The sequence below is a fragment of the Vidua macroura genome, chromosome Z, assembly GCF_024509145.1.
Source record: "Vidua macroura isolate BioBank_ID:100142 chromosome Z, ASM2450914v1, whole genome shotgun sequence".
Taxonomy (NCBI): domain Eukaryota; kingdom Metazoa; phylum Chordata; class Aves; order Passeriformes; family Viduidae; genus Vidua; species Vidua macroura.
In genome coordinates this window covers 48,031,579-48,048,157 of record NC_071611.1, presented here as the reverse complement: position 1 = coordinate 48,048,157, position 16,579 = coordinate 48,031,579, and the positions used below count along the sequence as shown (strand labels likewise).

Sequence of the window (16,579 nt, the reverse complement as noted above, 5' to 3'; positions counted from 1 at the left end):
TTCTAGCACCATTGCTGAAATGCCTGCAGTGGGCTCAGGGCCCAACTCCCCATTCATTCTTTTAAATCCTCTTAGCAAATTCCCCCACTGTCAACACTGTGCAGCTTTAAATGTTCTCAATCTCTGATGACCCCCAGTTGACTGCAGCTGGTCTTTGGCAGAAGAAGGGAAAGAAGGCCACTAACTCACAGGACACATAGATTATTCAGCTTCTCTGGTAAGAGCTAGCCCACACCATGACCTTTTTAAAGTAGGACATCCAACACTGACTCTTCTTTTCCTATCACAAGAGTGCCGGCCCTTGGCATCCCCAGTGCAGCCCCCGGAGCGGGACTATCCCCAGCACCAGGTCAGGGCAGCCACAGCTTTCCTGAACCTGGGGGCAGGGCAAAGCTGTAAGGTGAGAGGGTGCATAAGGATCACTTTGGAGCTAGAGGTGCCTCTGAAGCTCAGCAGAGTGAACTCCCTGGGCAAGGGGACAGCAGCCACAGGAGCCACATTGCTGGTCCCCAGGGCAAGAAAAGAAGCCTTCAGTCTCTCATTTTCCTGTCATGTGGAGGGCCAGCAAAACAGGTCATTCCTAGAGCTTAACATGTAGCTTCTCCAGGACCAGAAGAGCAAGGTTTTCCAAAGTCTCTCACTAGCATTAATACACAAGCTTCTGACATTGGTGAGCAGGTAAGCAAGGGGAGCCTGAAGACGCACAGCAAGACTATTAAAAACTGTCTAGTGATGATTAGGGAAATGTGACCATCACAAGCCAGGGAAGTCCATGCTGCCTGAAATATCAATTTTACCCCCAGTAAAAAACCTAGGAGGAGTTATCTGCAGGAACTGGAGTCTCCCCCTGTGTCCAGGGGTACAAAGAGCTGTAGGCCAGCAACCTCAGTAGTTGCCTGTGTCCATGCAGGGGTTTCTGAGCTCCTGCTCCAGCTGTTTAATTCGGATACCTCTCTGGATTACCAATCCACATAGTCGACGGATTTCTTCCTGTTGCCGGAAATACATCTGTAAAAGCTGTAAGGAAACACAATTTCATTTACTTTACACTAAGAAAGCATAGACTTAACCTGACAATGCCACCAGAGTTGTCACATCACTTCCAAGAAAAACATCTAAGGAGAAGGCCTTCAACCAGCAGACAACATCAGCAGTTGTCCACTAGACTGGGCTGTGACTGCGTGTGTTTCACAGAAAATATTTGGAGTCTAAATTCATGGTTCTGCCACATGTCCTTCTCTGACCCTGGACAAGTCCTTTTTTTTCTCCCAGTTGGGACTAGCATTGTCTTTCACTATGCATGCAGCAGAGCACTCAGCTCTGCAAGGGCTGGTTCTGTAACCTTGGGGTGCCAGCTCAGAAACATGTGGAAAAATATCCTTTTTCACTCCACAGGGAAATTTAGATGTGGAAATTCCTGGCCTATCAAGATCCAGATGCTAAATTCTTGCAGAGATGAAAGGAGACCTCACTACAGGTAGGGGAAGAAAATTATTCCAAGGTTCCTAAAAGCAAACACACTGCATGTAGTTGAAAATGTCCCTGAGCTGCCAACAGTGGGAAGCTGACAAATCACAGAGATGCACCACTGTGCCAGCTTTGATTACTATACAGAGAGGTGTTTTTCCATTACTAAACTGCCAGGATCTTTTCTAGAGCCTTTCCCAGGTGCATGCTGCAGCCAGCAGCCAACCTCAACAGCACTGCACTAACAAGCTGTCCTTCAGCAGTGAGCTGCAGATGCAGACTCTTTCCCATGTCAGGGTCCACAGTACAGTCAGGCAGTTAAGAATACATGGATGCACCAGGAGTACACCCACTCCTTTCACATAAATCCCTGCTGCCTCACCAAGCTTGCTGACTACAGTTCTCATCAAAGGGTTATCCTTCATAAACCCCCTTCTCTTCTCCAGAACCTGGAGGTCACAAGGACTTCCTTATGCCCAGCCAGTCACCAGGCAGGTCTGTACCACAAGAATGCCTAGGAAGTGAGAATGCTGACTGCCCCCTCCTTTCCAGGCCCCCTCAGCTGAGGTGCTGCTGGGCCATATTTCTGCTTCCCTTGTGACAGTCAGGGCAGGCAGAGCTTTTGCCATGAAGAACAGAGAGCTTGCACTGACGCAGGCCTGCAAAATAAACCCTCCCTGAAATGCCACCATGTGGGAACCCAGGGCATAGGGGATATTTCTCTGTCTGCTCTGAGGAGTCCTGACCCCCAGAGAAGCACTGACTTTGACCCTTTGGTATAGACGGCACATAAAACTTTAAATAAGATAATAATAAACAGGAAGCTGAAGACCAAAAAAGTCCTACGCGTCTCCTTTTCCTGACACAGAACCGCTCCAGGAGGGTTTCCCCCCAACAGGGGAACCCCCAGGTAGGGGCCCAACATGAGGCCCAGAAACCAGTGTGAATGGCATTCTTTCATCATCTGGCTTTGAGCTTCCCCTGTAGCCCCAACTTCACCCCAGGCATTCATACCTCATTTTCAGTTTTTGGTGGTGGACACTCAGATATGTCAAAGGCATTGGAGAGGCATATTTGCTCATCTTCTGGCAGACTCTCCTCCACTTTCAGCCTTTTTCTGCTACGTTCAATCTCTCTTGGCTTCTGCTTGTCCTCCAGTGACATCCTTCCTTGCGCTCCTGGTTGCTGGCTCAGGTTAGTAGCTTCCATGAAGGGCTCTGGCTCAAGAAACTGTGGTAGGGACTTCACAGCTTCAGAGCCTGATCTCAAGGATATCAAGAGAGGCCCTAGGGAGGGAGGAGATAAATGAGCACTCCCAAACCACACTCAAAAATCAGGTGTAAGCAATTCATTCTAACAGCCAGCTTTAACCAATTCATTCAGAAATAAATGTGGAGGCACCTGACCAGACCAGCTTCCAGAATTTACAGCCAACAAATTATTTTAGCTTCCAGCCATATTTACCATGCCTCTCCTTTTCCTTCTTTCCTCTTTCTCTGGCAGGTAATAGGCCAGAGAGCTGGCAGCAGCTTACCCAAGCCCTGGGGAGTGTCACAAATGACATATTTAGTCAAAAGGCTAATTGGCATAAGCACTTCTCATCTTTACTGAACCAGTTCTTTTTATACACTGGTTCAATACTGGACCTGATTGGTCATTTAATCAATACATTTCACCTGATTTGCTAATTAACAAGCTGCCAATTTGTAAACAATCTTATGAGAAAAACAAGAAAGCAGATCATAAAAAAACACCACCTGCAGGTTGTTTTTAATAACTGGCTATCATTGTTTATCTCCAGCTCCCTAAAGTCTCCCAGGCTGATTCTGGGAAAACTTATCTAGCTTTCTCACTCTCTGATCAGGCTATCCCATCCACAGGGGAGCTGAAGGGCTGGAGAGCTCTCCATGTGCTGACCTCTGTTAATCCCGGTGAGCCATTCTTCTGCTGTCAGTGCTGGTTGGGCTGCTGCAGTCAGGGGGTAGATATCTGCCTGGTATGATTCCGACTGGAAGCAAACAATATTCCAGAGTAACTGTGTCAGTGAGATTTTGGCTCAAAGAGGTCATACTGGATTGTGGTGGAGAAATGAACTTATTCCCCTTCAGCACAGGGAGTGTCATGAGCACACACCAGCATGACATAAAGTCTTTTCACCTGCTCTTGACCTCTCTGCTCCTCCCCTCAACTCAGAAGAATTGTATCTGGAGGCCTAATTTAATTCATGCTGGTAAGGTCTTCAGTCTGGGGGATATTGACATAGGCTAACTCAACTCCCATGAAATCGTGTTCCTGAGGATGAATACGTGGATACAAAGGATGGACAAGTCACAAAGCATCAGCTGATTATCAACTGACAAAAACTGGCCAAGGAGATAAAGCTGGAGGAACACACCTGGTTGGGAGTTGCAGTAAGCATTCATTCTCCTGTGTCTCTGAATTCAAGGAGCTCGTACCTTCTTTTTATATTCTACTTTCTGGAGGTACAGAGGACAGTACTGACATTTCCCATGTACTGTACATTTCCCATGCCCACACAGTCACACAGGAGCTACCTTGACTAGCTACAGATTCAAGGTCTACTTCTTTTTCTAATGACAGCAGCTCTGAGACTTACTCCTACATCACCCTCAGTGCAATGGGTTATGCCTTACGTGCTGCAGAACAACTGTCTGTAACACAACTCCACCTAATGGGTAGAGACCCATGAATTCATAGTTCCTGTTTTACCAGGGTGACTCTCCTTGCTTCCACGAGGAGATTGTTATGCCACCCAACACCAGCTCCAACTCCTCTCCCTCTTTTGTCATTATGTCAAACAGATTCTATTGGAGAAATTTACAGACAGCTAGTAGACCTGGCAGCATGTCTTGAAAGTCAGACATTAGACAGAGACCTAACTCCTGAGTAACTTTTGAGTTACTCAGACAGGGTTTGTTGTCAGGGCTGCCCCAGAAACAGGCCAGCTACCTCCCCCATGCCAGGAGAGAGAAAATCTCTTGTTCTACCTACTCTCCTGTTCCCAAGAGTCGCAGAGAGGAGGTAGTGCCCTCATTTTTTCACTGATATTTGCCTCTGATTAAGAACATGATCTGAGGTTGACTTACCTGTCGAGGCACAATCATGGAAATGGGCTCAATCAGGTTTTTAGTTGAAATCAGTCTGTAGAAACGGAAAATTTCACAAGCTGCCACATCAAGACCTCTCTTTGGCATCATTCCTGGGGGAAGAGCATGAAATAAATGGAGTACAGATCTCCTTAGGAAAATTAATATCATCAGCCATGTGACAAGGGTCATCAAACAATGAAAGGAGTCATAGCATCAGCACCACATCAGCATGGTTGGAGGTCTGCATCCAAAATTGGCTCAGTGGCACAAATGACAAGACTAAATAATTTATTTTCTGTCAGATCATGTTGTTACATACATGTGTGGTTTTCACGCTAGGCCTCCTGTTCCTTGTTCATTCTAATGGGCTCCAAATAGAGTGACCAGAACAAAGCAGAGCTGGCAGGTAATGCCACAGGATTTGAGTATCAGGATCACTAGGAAGGGATTTCAGGACACTTAAACAACACCATAATAGCTATATATGGCTGAAATACCTTCCAGGCAAGTATCGTCCCCCCAATGCCGTCCCAAAACAGAAATGAGAAAGAGAAGGGTATGAACATCAATTCTGTCCATTTGTGTTTTAGGGACTGGCTAAGCCACACAAGATCTCCAAGTACCTGATAACCTCAGTGGTTTTCTCTCTCATTAGTTTGTACAGTTCAAAGCTATATCCACATCAATTTCCTTTAAAAAAGAGATTCCCTATGCTTGTAGACCTTGCTTCATGGCAGCCAAGCTTAGTTTTCTACTAATACCCAGTAACTTCATTAAGCAGTAGATTCTATGTGAAGGCCTGTTGCTCCATACATTATGAATTCATTTAAAAGTGAATCTAAACTCCACTCCTCCACACAGTATTTTGTTTTGGTAAAATGGAAAAGGAATTTTTGTACAATAACCTTAGCATTGCTTGATCAGCTCAACAAAGCAGGTTAGGGACGTAGACTTGATTCACTTAGGCTTTTTAAAAACACCTGTACACTTACTTTGCATGAAAATATTTTTAAAGAGACTATGACAATGAGAAATAAGGATGTTGTACCAGAAGGATTATAAAAACTGAATAATGAGGAGAGCCTTACTAATTACTTATTAAGTACTTACTAATTACTTATTAAGTTTTAAATAATATATTCCTTCTAGTTTTTTTTTAAGGCAACCTGCAGGCACAAAATTCAGTGCTGCCAAATATCCATACCAATGTTCTCTAAGAGCAGGAGTGACCACAGGTAGTATGGAGGGGTGTTAATGATCCTAGAAACATGTAGAGGAATATGACTCAGACTAGATCAGAGAAGATTCAAGAAAGGGTTAACAATAAGGTCTGAGGGCTGAAAGTGAAATTCTTTGACTTGAATTAGTTAAACAGTGGGTAGTACACAGACAGGTTAATAAGCAAGGTCTCCAAGGGAGGAGAGGTGACCTAATCACAAAAGATCTATTTCTAAATAGGAAAAAAGAAGTAAAAAAGAAGGCAGACAAGCAATAAAGACTGAAGGCATTAAGCTGTGAAGCATCTGTTACCAGAGAAATCACAGAGTGGGAATGCTGGAAGTAGAGCTCAAAAACAAAAATCTTGAAGTAGATTGACAAATCTGGCAAGGAGCATTCTCCACCTTTAAATCCAGACTATCCTCCTTTCCACCTTGACCAGGTATGTGAGAGGAGATGTAGCAGTGACTGGTAAAACTGCCCATCCCATGCTGGTCAGAAGGGCCCTTTCCAAGCTCTGACCTTGTAATACCACCTGTCATATTTGGGTGAACTGCAGCAAGCTGACTGTAAGTGCCTGTAAACCTGTGTGGAGGAATCTGGCAGCCTCCAAAATGAGGGTCTTATAACATTAGACATTCCGCCACTCACCAACTCCCTTCTGTGGTAAGTGAGAATGATATTCCATCAGGTAGTGCAGGTATGGTTTCTCAGGACTTATCTCATAGTACCGTATGTTTCCATCACCCTAAAGACAAAGAAAATCAACATGAGCCAGACTCTGCTGTTCAGCATGACAGTCTGAGAAGAATTCCTGGCCCCAAGAAGCCATGCAGGATCAACAATGAACCAAATGTTTATCCTCAAATTCCTATACAAGAATCTTTATCCTCAAATTCCTATACAGGAAAGAGGACCCAGCTGTGTACCTCTCCACAATAAACATGGTACATCTATAAAGGTGGTAAATGTGGCCTGATGACAAAGCACCCTCTGGCCCCACTCCATCTGCTCATATCCTTAGGTTAACATGCTTCAGGAGCATCTTTGAACTCAGTCTGTCACAACACAGGCTGACAGCAGAATCAAACAGGCCTGCACTTGCTGATGTGGAAAGCACTTACCTTTCCCACCACATAAATCATGCATGTGTCAGAGTCATAGATGGGAAACAGTAGTCCCGAGGAGCCATCCAGATCCTCCTCCAGTAAAGGCACAGAAAGGTCATTCTGAGCAGGACACAGGAAAAAGAGTCAGCTGCAATCACCTGTCAGTCACCTCAAGTCCAGGACACTTCACCTGAACCTCACCTGGCAGTGGCATGTGAGCACAGCTCTGTAATGACCCACAGCCCTGAGCAGGGGGCCATGCACAGACTGCTGCAAAGCACTGTGGGTGAGAAATGGGTGGTCTGTCCCAGGCCTTGACTGAAGTTCCTACCACTATAACACCTCAGGCATCTGATAGCATTTCAAGGTAGACAAGTAAGAAACATTGCCTGCCTCTACATGGGCCAGACCACAGGAGATGAAGGGGCCTTCAGGGTACACCTGCACCACGGGTGTAAAATTCACACTGAATTTTATTCACATTCCCTCAAAATCTCTAGTCTAGGCAATACTTTCACAATAGTGCACTACCCACAAGAGCAGTCTGCATCAGCCAAGCAGTCTCAGCCTTGCACAGTGGGGAAGTGCCTGTTGCATGGACAGAACCTCCCACTGGCCTTTTGCAGATAAGCCATGTAGGAGGACACAGCACACCACTTCATATGCAAAGCTTGCATGTCTTGTACAAAGCTATCTCTACACTGCTGAAGGGAATGATTTTAGGAGGACTGACAGAGCAGATTCTGGTGTCCTATGGCTGTCCAGGTGGCAATTCTCACATAAACTTGTATTTAGCAAAGGGTTAACACACATTTTCTTCTGAAGAACTGACCAGCTGCAGGCTGCAGTAAGCCAGAGCTTCTGTTTAGATGCAGAGATGGGTGTGGGCACGAGAAAGAGGCCTGCTGGGCAGGCTCTGTGCCAATCCCTGTTCCTAAGGAGGCTTTATATTCACAGATCTTCCCACTGTGTTCTTAAACCAAGCATGTCAAACCCTGACATGACACCAATGAAGTGTCACAGCAATGCTTAGCATTGTGGAAAGCCTTCGGACAGCAGCATAGTGCTTTGCCTCTCAAGTGTGCAAAGAAGCCACGTCCAAACATAGCTGAAACAGCAAATCATAGGCCTGGTCTACCAGCTTTGTCTGGTAACAAAGCGTGACAGCACTACAAAGAGACAAAAGATTGTGCTGCATGGTGGTTGATGCAGAGGGACATATTTAGATGCTGACAAAGTAAAAACATCTCATTGCATATGAAAGGGTAAATGAGAGCAGGGTTTCATAAGGCTAGCAGCCATCCTGACAGGAGATCAGATGTCTTGGAAATGACCAATTAAGCACCACCTCAGTACTCTACCGTCAGGAATCATCAGAAATCAAAAACACTCTATACACTTTTCTTCTTTGAGAGCTTCATCTGAGTATGCTGTGTCTAGAGCTCATTTCTCTTTCCAGGACCAGTTTGCCAGTAAGACCAGTAAGAGCCACATTAAGTCAGAGCTACAGTAACCACGAGGTCCTTTGAACAATTTCTTCTTGTAGTGGGCTGTTGTGGTTTAACTCAGTCAGCAAGTACCATGCAGCCATTTGCTCACTTCCCCTTGATAGGATGGGTGGGGAAGAGAATCAGAAAAAGGTAAACCCATGGCTGAGATACAAACAGTTCAGTAATTGGAAAGAAAAGCAAAATATAAAACAATAACAATTGTAATGAAAAGAAAAGGGAGAGCGAGGGATAAAACTCAAGAAGAATAAGTGATGGACAACACAACCACTCACCACTTGCTGACCAATGCCCAACCAGTCCCTGAGTAGCAATCCATGGCTCCTGGCCAAGTCCCCCCAGTTGAGCATGACATTCTATGGTATAGAATATCCCTTTGGCCAGTTCAGATCAGCTGTCCTGGATATCCTCCCTCCCAGCTTCTCATGCACCTGCACACTGGCAGAGCATGAGACACTGAAAAGTCTTTGACTTAGGGTAAGCACTACTTAGCAACACCCCAAAATGTCAGTGTGCTTTCAACACTAAATCCAAAACACAATCTTGTGCCAACTACTAAGAAAATGAATTCTATCCCAGCTAAAACCAGGACATGGGCACAGCATTCACTTTGTTCTCTTAAGCTTCTATGTTGAAAACTTCTCCAGAAACTCAGTTGTGTCTCACAGCAGTAAGATCTATCACCCTTCAGGAATCTGACAGATCACTTCTGAATTGCTGTTATAAATCAATTCTTGTGTATGTGGCAGGTGGAAAGTTAAAGTGACAGCAAAAGAGAGAAAACTAAAGCTGGTATGGTTAAGATTTTTGGTCCAACTCACTTGATCCCATAATGCAATTTGTCTATTATTCCACTGAGACATTCCAGTAGAAAACAGCATTTTCATGTTTCCAAGGAATACGACTTTATTGACTCTGTGAGACTTGTAGCTTCCTTCCTGTAGAAGAGAAAGGATATTGCATGAGTAAGACAACAACTGTTGCATAGCAACATTTCATGTTACCTGACAACTCTCATTCACTCACATCTGAAAGATCTGCTCAGCCCAGCTGAACAATGGTGAGCTGGATTTCACAGGCATCTGAAAACAGTGGCCTAAACTCTTCAGGATCATTCCCAAAAGCTCAACCACACATCATAGAATATTCTGAGTTGAAAGGGACACACAAAGATCATCAAGTCCAACTCTAAAGCGAATGGCTCATATGGGGATTAAACCCACAATCCTGGTGTTACCAGCACCCTGCTCTGACCAGCTGAGCCAATCCTACCTCCCTAACTATTGATTCACATATTTGCAAGACAGCAGTCTTTAGTAGTTCCAGGCAGGACTTTGTGTGTACACAAACCTATGCAAATAGCTACAAAATGCAGCCAGCTGCACCTAGCCAACAAAATACAGGCAACAAAAACAACCACTGGGACATTTGTCATTGGGACAAACGTACACTTGCATCCACCTCTCCACCTGATCTCTACATTCCCTCCCGTGATATCCCTCAGAGGGCTGCAGGAGGTACCTATGAAAACAATACAATCCAAGTATAGTTTCAAGGAGCAAGAAACATGGTATTAACATACAAAATCCCTGTTTTCAACAATGACAGCAAGCATTCAATGGAAAGTAGAAAGGAACAGCACCATATGGTGCCTTGGGCAGTGCAGATGCATCATCTTTTATGGCAATGAAGCTACCCAGGAGAGGAAACACTCCAAGAGATGAAATCAGATGGACCATAAACCTCTGAAACCAACCTACCTGTAGGACTGTTCCAGCACAAGGGTCTATCACATATATCTTTCTGTCCCTGCAAGCAGTGGCAAGGAGACTGCCATCTGTGTTGAATGACATGGAGAGGACCACATCTTTGTGAGCATCAATAATCTTCACTGGCTTTGAAAGAACAGTGTCCGTGGCATCAAGGTTCCAGATCATTATCTGGAGCAAAAATAATTTTAAAAAAATCAGCCCTTTGCTGCCCCACACCAGGGACTTTGTGTATTCATTCACTTCTTTGTCTTTTCTCTACATGTATAGGTCTTACCATCATAAGTGATTGTTCTCCAGCACTTAAAATAATTCCTGATACTAACAGCAATGTATCAGTGTCAGCTAAGAATGTCCAATATTTTAATTTCCTTTGAAACCACATTTTATACATAAAAATAGACAACATCAGTGCATATATATGCAGTAGCACAAAGAAAAGTGGATGGCATTGCATGCTGTATCCAATTCAGTAAATGAGAAGTGCAGAGTAGACTGAAGTTCATCAGAAGACTGGAAAATTAGACAGTCCTCTTGAACTTACAGCAATACCCTTTTGCCTTTGGGTCACCATGGAATTTCTCCCTGAAGAAAGCCTCCAAACTCTTTAGCTTGAAATTAAAACAAAAATCTTATAGCTTGAAATTAAAACAAATTTCAAAACACCAAGCCAAATAGGGTGTCCTAGGAGCACAGACCCACCTTGTAGTCATAGCCAGAGCTGAAGAGGATGTTATCAGCTGTGGGATGCCATTCAATCAGACTGACTCTTCGAGTATGCCCAAAAAGTTCTTTCTTCGGAATGGTAATGTTTCTTTTTAGCAACTGATTTGGGATGTCCCAGATTTTAACCTGAATGGCACAGTATGGGTCTTTGTGAGATTCCTGAGAAGGAGCTAATTTGGAATTTACCCATAGCTATTAAATACCTTGCAATTACTATTCCCTTTGTAGTGACTAGGAATGCACCTGGCTTTTTTGAACGCCTGTCCTTGTCATTTGTATCTTTACCATTCTGTGGACCTGAAGACTCCTCTTTATGTTCTATCTTCAGACAGCAGTCCTACCAGGGTTTCTTTAAATTTGGCAATCCAACCCTTAGACCTGTCAGCACAATTATGAAAAGTTATTCCCAAGGGGAAGAAATCTTGTAGACCTTGCCTCTTAACACACTTTGAGCAGGAGCCAGCAAATCTGAGTCCCAAAAGATATTATAATTCTATGATTCTATGATATTATAGCAGTGATTGATCCAAGCTCAATCCTCTCCTACTCAACTGGCCATCCTCATCCTGGTCCTGAGGATCCATTCCATGTCGCCTGGCAGAAGAACTGAGAACTCCTCTGGTCAGGTGATAGCTATAGTAATGTGTGTCACAGAAAGCTGGACCGGTCTGAATGCTTTGCAAATGATACAGCCATTTGTCAAAGTTCACAGAACACCATGCAGGTGGCCTCAAAGCAGACACCCTGAGCAGAGACACTGGGCAGCACTGCACTGAAGCCAGTCAGCACTGGGAGCATGCTGTCTTGTAACAGGCCCAGCTACAGCTCTGGGTCCTTCTAGAAGGATGCTGCATGAAGACATAAATGCTCTGTTCTCCTGTGGTGGAAAAAACAATAGCAGAAACCACCAAGAGGGGCTGAACCTACACGGGTATAAAAGGAGTTTTTCTCACACTAGGGTTTTTCTTAACCCTAGAAACACAACTATTTAGATTATTAATCCTTTGGCTCAATGAAAATTACTATGCTTGTGTCATAATTTTTCTATTTCTTAGCCTGAAGCAAAACTGAAATGCTCTTTAGAATATAGTTTGTGGAAATCAGCCACAGCTGCCCAAGTCTCCTACAGTTTGGTTGATGAGGATCACTCCTTTCTAAGACAAATAAGAAGCAGACCCAAATTCTGGGACCTCCTGGAAAACTTCATAAGCACCCTTCTCAGCAGTGTTTATCCCAATAAGGAATCAAGCCCACCAGAAATATATCAGCTGTAGAGTCCAGCAGTATCCACATGAACTTCTACAGTAGTTAGAGAAAACATCTCACTTTACAATCAGACCGACTGATTCCTTACAGTTTCAACAGCTGTCACTAAGGGAATGGGGCTGAGAGACTAGAAAAGGGAAAAATAGGTTGTGTTCATGCTGACAAGAACTGCCTAGAATGAACCATCCACTCCTCGTGCTGTAAAATGGTTGGTGATAAAAGCAGAGAAAAGCACCTGGCTGGAATCTCAGGCTGCATTAAATAGCAGAAATTGCCAGTTCTTTAGTGTGCAGAACAACAGGTCTTGGACTCATGCCTGTAGAGCAAACAGGGACAATCCAACCATGAACAAGCTGTCTACCCTGCTACATATTGAAGAAAGCCTGATAAAATGAAGTAAAAGGCACAGAGTTGTCCCTCTAACCAGAGGGCAGCAGAGCTTCAACAAGTTGAACTCTTCATGTCTGATGATTTACCAAGAAGAGGGGTAAGAGGATAAGATCAAACTCTCAGCCCCTAGGCATTTGCATAGGCCTCAGCCCTAAGCCTGCCTGAAACAGAAGTGAGAACTGGAACTGGCTGTTCACAAAGAACATACAATCCTTCCCATGCCCAAAAGACAGCTGTAGTGCTGCCAGATGAAAAATTATCTGCACCTGGCAGGCTAACACAATGCCTATTCTTCAAAAACCACTGGCCTGTGGAACTGCACAATGCCCATTCTGTAAGAAGAAGAACTGGAAAGCAACCAGCCCAGTTGTGCCAACTTTTACCACTTGACTAGGCAGTTGAGTATGACTTCGAGAGGGATGACCAGGGATGACCAAAGAGATACCCAGGACAGAAGAACACATGTGTAACAGAGAGAGAAAATATGTTACTGTTTTGAGGGAAATTATTATTATATGTATGTTTATTGAGGGAAAAATCAGTGACTATGTACATAAAATATAGTATCTAAACTGGAGTTTCTTTTGTAGTCAGCATGCATGATACTCCCTCATGCACCCAGTGAAATAATGTCTGCTTCTTAATGCTGCATTAGTGTAAAGGAGTTTTTATTTTTACCAATTTTTGGTAACAGTGGTACCACCAAAGCAAGCTCCAGAAAGGCTGGTTAACAGTCAAGAAACCTCTGAGAAATGTGGGAGAAGTGAAATTTCCATTATCTACTCAGAAGGTTATAGCCTTCCTCAAAGGGAGGCTCAGCCCAGTAAGCAATTAGATGCATTCTTGCACACAAGTCTTACTTGCACAGTGGCTTACTAATGCTCAGACATGGAAGAGAGCACCAGGCTTTTAACAACAGACTGGAAGGAACGTTTTTCCTCTTATGTTCAGCCCAGTGGAAGTGGTGGAAGTGGTGGACACCTCTGTGACCCCCAAAAAACCTTTCTCAAACTTCTCTTAAAACAGAGGAAATATTGCTGTCAAGACGTTTCAACAGTATGTCCAATCTGAGCTCTCCAGAACAGGCCAGGTTAAGTAAGATGCTGACCCCACAGAACAAGTCCAACAGCAGACAAGAGATGAGAAGGAAGCAGTAACACAGCAAACCTGAGGAGAGCTTGAAAGAAAATAATTTGTTCAGTCTCTGGCTGCCCTTCAACTGCATAGCATGAAGGCACAGAGAAAATGGAGCCAAACTCTTCAAAGGTACACAAGGAGAGCATCAAAGGCAGTGGATGTATATGGCAATATGGCAATGCCTGGAGATCAGAGGCATCCCATTTTCCCTAGAAGGATACTCAATACCTGGAAGAAGGACCTAGTGAGACCACAGGATCTGTAGCCTTAGAGATTTTCTCAACTCATCTGAACAAGGCTTGGAGTAATCCAATTCTTTGAGAAGGGCATGGACGAAGTGACATCCAAGGTCCAGCTATGAGGCATAAGGATAGTCACACCAAGAAACACAGTCTGCTGTCCTTACTACTTAGCAGGCAGGGAGGAGATATCTCTACACCATGTCACAGTGCAGAGGACCCCAAAGATACCATTTCCTGGTGCTAGGATGAGGATGGGAGAGTAGTAAAAATAGAGTACAGTCACAGACAGACAGAGTTCTTGGAACAACTTTTGGTACTGAGACCTGTGACATGCTCCATGTTTCCATTCTTTAGTCTGAGGAATGATCCAGTGTCAAGTTTCTGGAGAAAACCAGAAAGGAAAGCTGGGTATAGTGCATCCAGTTTTGCACCCCCCAATGCAAGAAAGATGCTAGAGGCCCACCATGATGCTCAGGAGTCTGCAGCACTTTACCCTGTGAGTAGAAGCTGGGGGAGATGGGCTTTCTCAGCCTGGAGAAGAGACAGCTTCCAGGTAAATTGATAAAAGCCTTCAATACTTACAAGACTACTGAGAAAATAGAGCCAGGCTCTGTCTTGAAATGCACGGTAGGAGGACAGGATACAGCAGTCATTAGCTACATTGGAAGGAAAAAAATTCCCCAGGGGAGGAGTGAAGAACAGGAATAGGTGCTCTGCCTAGAGAGGTGGTGAAAGAAACCTCCCCTTCAACACAAACACTTCTGTGATTCTGTAACTGCAGTGGGATGTTTTGAATATTGTGTTCATTTCTCATATGAGGCTCAAAAGAGTGACCAAGGTGGTGCCCTCTGCCACAAGAAAGTCATACCATGCCATACTTCCTGAGACAGCATGAAAATCTGGCATACAGGTTGGAAGCTACAATAAAATTTTTACCATCAATTCAGAAACTTAAAGAAGTCTTAAAAAAAAAAAAAAAAAAAAAAAAAAAAGAAGCCAGAGGAATATCCAAACAAGCAAAGACAAGTCACTAAACAGGAAAGATGGTAAAAAAAGCTTATAATCAAGAGTGAGTTTTTGGCAGAACTAAAGTGGCAGAGCATGTTAACTAAGCAAGGGTTGGAGAAAATAACAGGAGAAACCTCCCTGATGCTCTATGGCAGAGTGAGAATAAACCCAGTAGGATCTCACATGGGATCTCTGGAAAAAAAAGCATGGCAGTTACTCAGATGTCCTCACTATCAAAGATGCCAACATCACACTTTTACAAGACCTTTTGAAAGTGACCTTCCAGTAAGGACATATGAGCTAAATTGTCCCTTACAAACATGACTTGAATCTTTCAATTGCTACAGTGTCTGCATCTTAATCACACTAATTTCAGCCAAAGTACCCACTGCAGAACTGTATGATGCATATTCCTCACCACAACTGGTCCAGCATGAGTTTACAGAGCAACTGAGTGCAGGAACAAGATCAAACTTGCTCTGCGGAGAATTAATCTGAAAAAGCTGGTCCAGATAATGTTGTGTTGAAGTTTTTTTAAAAGTAAAGACATAGTTTCAAAGAGATTAAACTTTAATAGCCATTCCATTTGAAATTCATGTTTTGTTTTCATCACACAAACACACCAAAAAAAGGCACAAGCCCCTACAAAATGGATCTTCCTCATTACACTGATTTGGTATATCATCTGGAATGCATCACACAGGTCTGAACTCAGGAGAAGGAAAGGAATCTTACTCTTTCCTGACTTCATAAATAAAAATATGCATGCTTTCACATTTCACATTCATAAGCTTTTGGTTTCTTTCAACTTCATTCTCCAAAAAGTACATTAGCCAGGTACTAACACAGAATACAAGGTGGTAAACTTACTGTGGCATCTTCTGAACATGAAGCTATTACAAAGTCATTGAATGGATTCCACTTGATGTCCAGAACATTTCCTTTGTGCCCACATACTTTGGGATAATGTGGGTCAAGCCTGCCTGTCTGGAAAAAAAAATATATATAATCAAACCTAAGGTGAGCCATGGAATTACATGACATTTTCAAGGCAGCTCCAGAAAGAAACTTCTTTCTGCTTGTTGTCTTCCAAATGCCCTGTGTGCTCTCTGTCTGTTAAGGATGGGTTTTTGCTGTCCCTGCTGGTCAAATCTTGATGATACCACCATAAAGGAAAGAAAGACTGCCAGGCCTTCCTGAGAACATGCTGCTGTGAAAAAATTTCCATGCAGGCCTACACATTTGGAAGACAGTATTAGGTTCAGACACCAAAGCATATTTTGCAGAAGAAACATCTATGAATAAGATGAATCTTCGATGTTTTTTAAAGATCTTTTGATGGGGGGACAAACAACAGCAAACTCTGCCTCAGAAGACATTTCCTACAAGCAGAAAAAAAAATTATTTAGGTTTTGGGTCTAGCAAATGGTATTTGTGACACAAATTACAAATTACAAAGTTTTTCTTTCGGCAAGCTGTTTCTCTCTGATGGTGTTCAAATCCAGCCCTTCACCAAATTCAATCAGTATTCTGGACTCTCAAAAAAACCCCAAAACCATGCCACGTTTAGGTGGCTTCTGCATGGCATCTGCACAAATCCCGCACTAAGTTCCCTAAAGTGTATTGAGA

At 43.6% G+C, this 16,579-nt stretch overlaps 1 protein-coding gene across 3 annotated transcripts in view; it reads right to left on the bottom strand.

The window, feature by feature from the left end:
* Positions 1–464: 464 nt before the first annotated feature.
* The window catches only part of CORO2A (coronin 2A), a 63,015-nt gene continuing 46,900 nt past the window's right edge, over positions 465–16,579 (bottom strand). For all 3 annotated transcript variants that reach the window (XM_054002913.1, XM_054002911.1, XM_054002912.1), the window contains exons 3-12: positions 15,821–15,937; positions 10,884–11,033; positions 10,173–10,352; positions 9,234–9,350; positions 6,920–7,024; positions 6,447–6,543; positions 4,575–4,687; positions 3,385–3,475; positions 2,482–2,753; positions 465–1,017 (exon numbers count right to left, since the gene is read on the bottom strand). In XM_054002913.1, coding sequence (XP_053858888.1) covers positions 886–1,017; positions 2,482–2,753; positions 3,385–3,475; positions 4,575–4,687; positions 6,447–6,543; positions 6,920–7,024; positions 9,234–9,350; positions 10,173–10,352; positions 10,884–11,033; positions 15,821–15,937 — 1,374 coding nt within the window. In that variant the 3' untranslated portion in view covers positions 465–885. The remainder of the gene's footprint in view (positions 1,018–2,481; positions 2,754–3,384; positions 3,476–4,574; positions 4,688–6,446; positions 6,544–6,919; positions 7,025–9,233; positions 9,351–10,172; positions 10,353–10,883; positions 11,034–15,820; positions 15,938–16,579) is intronic.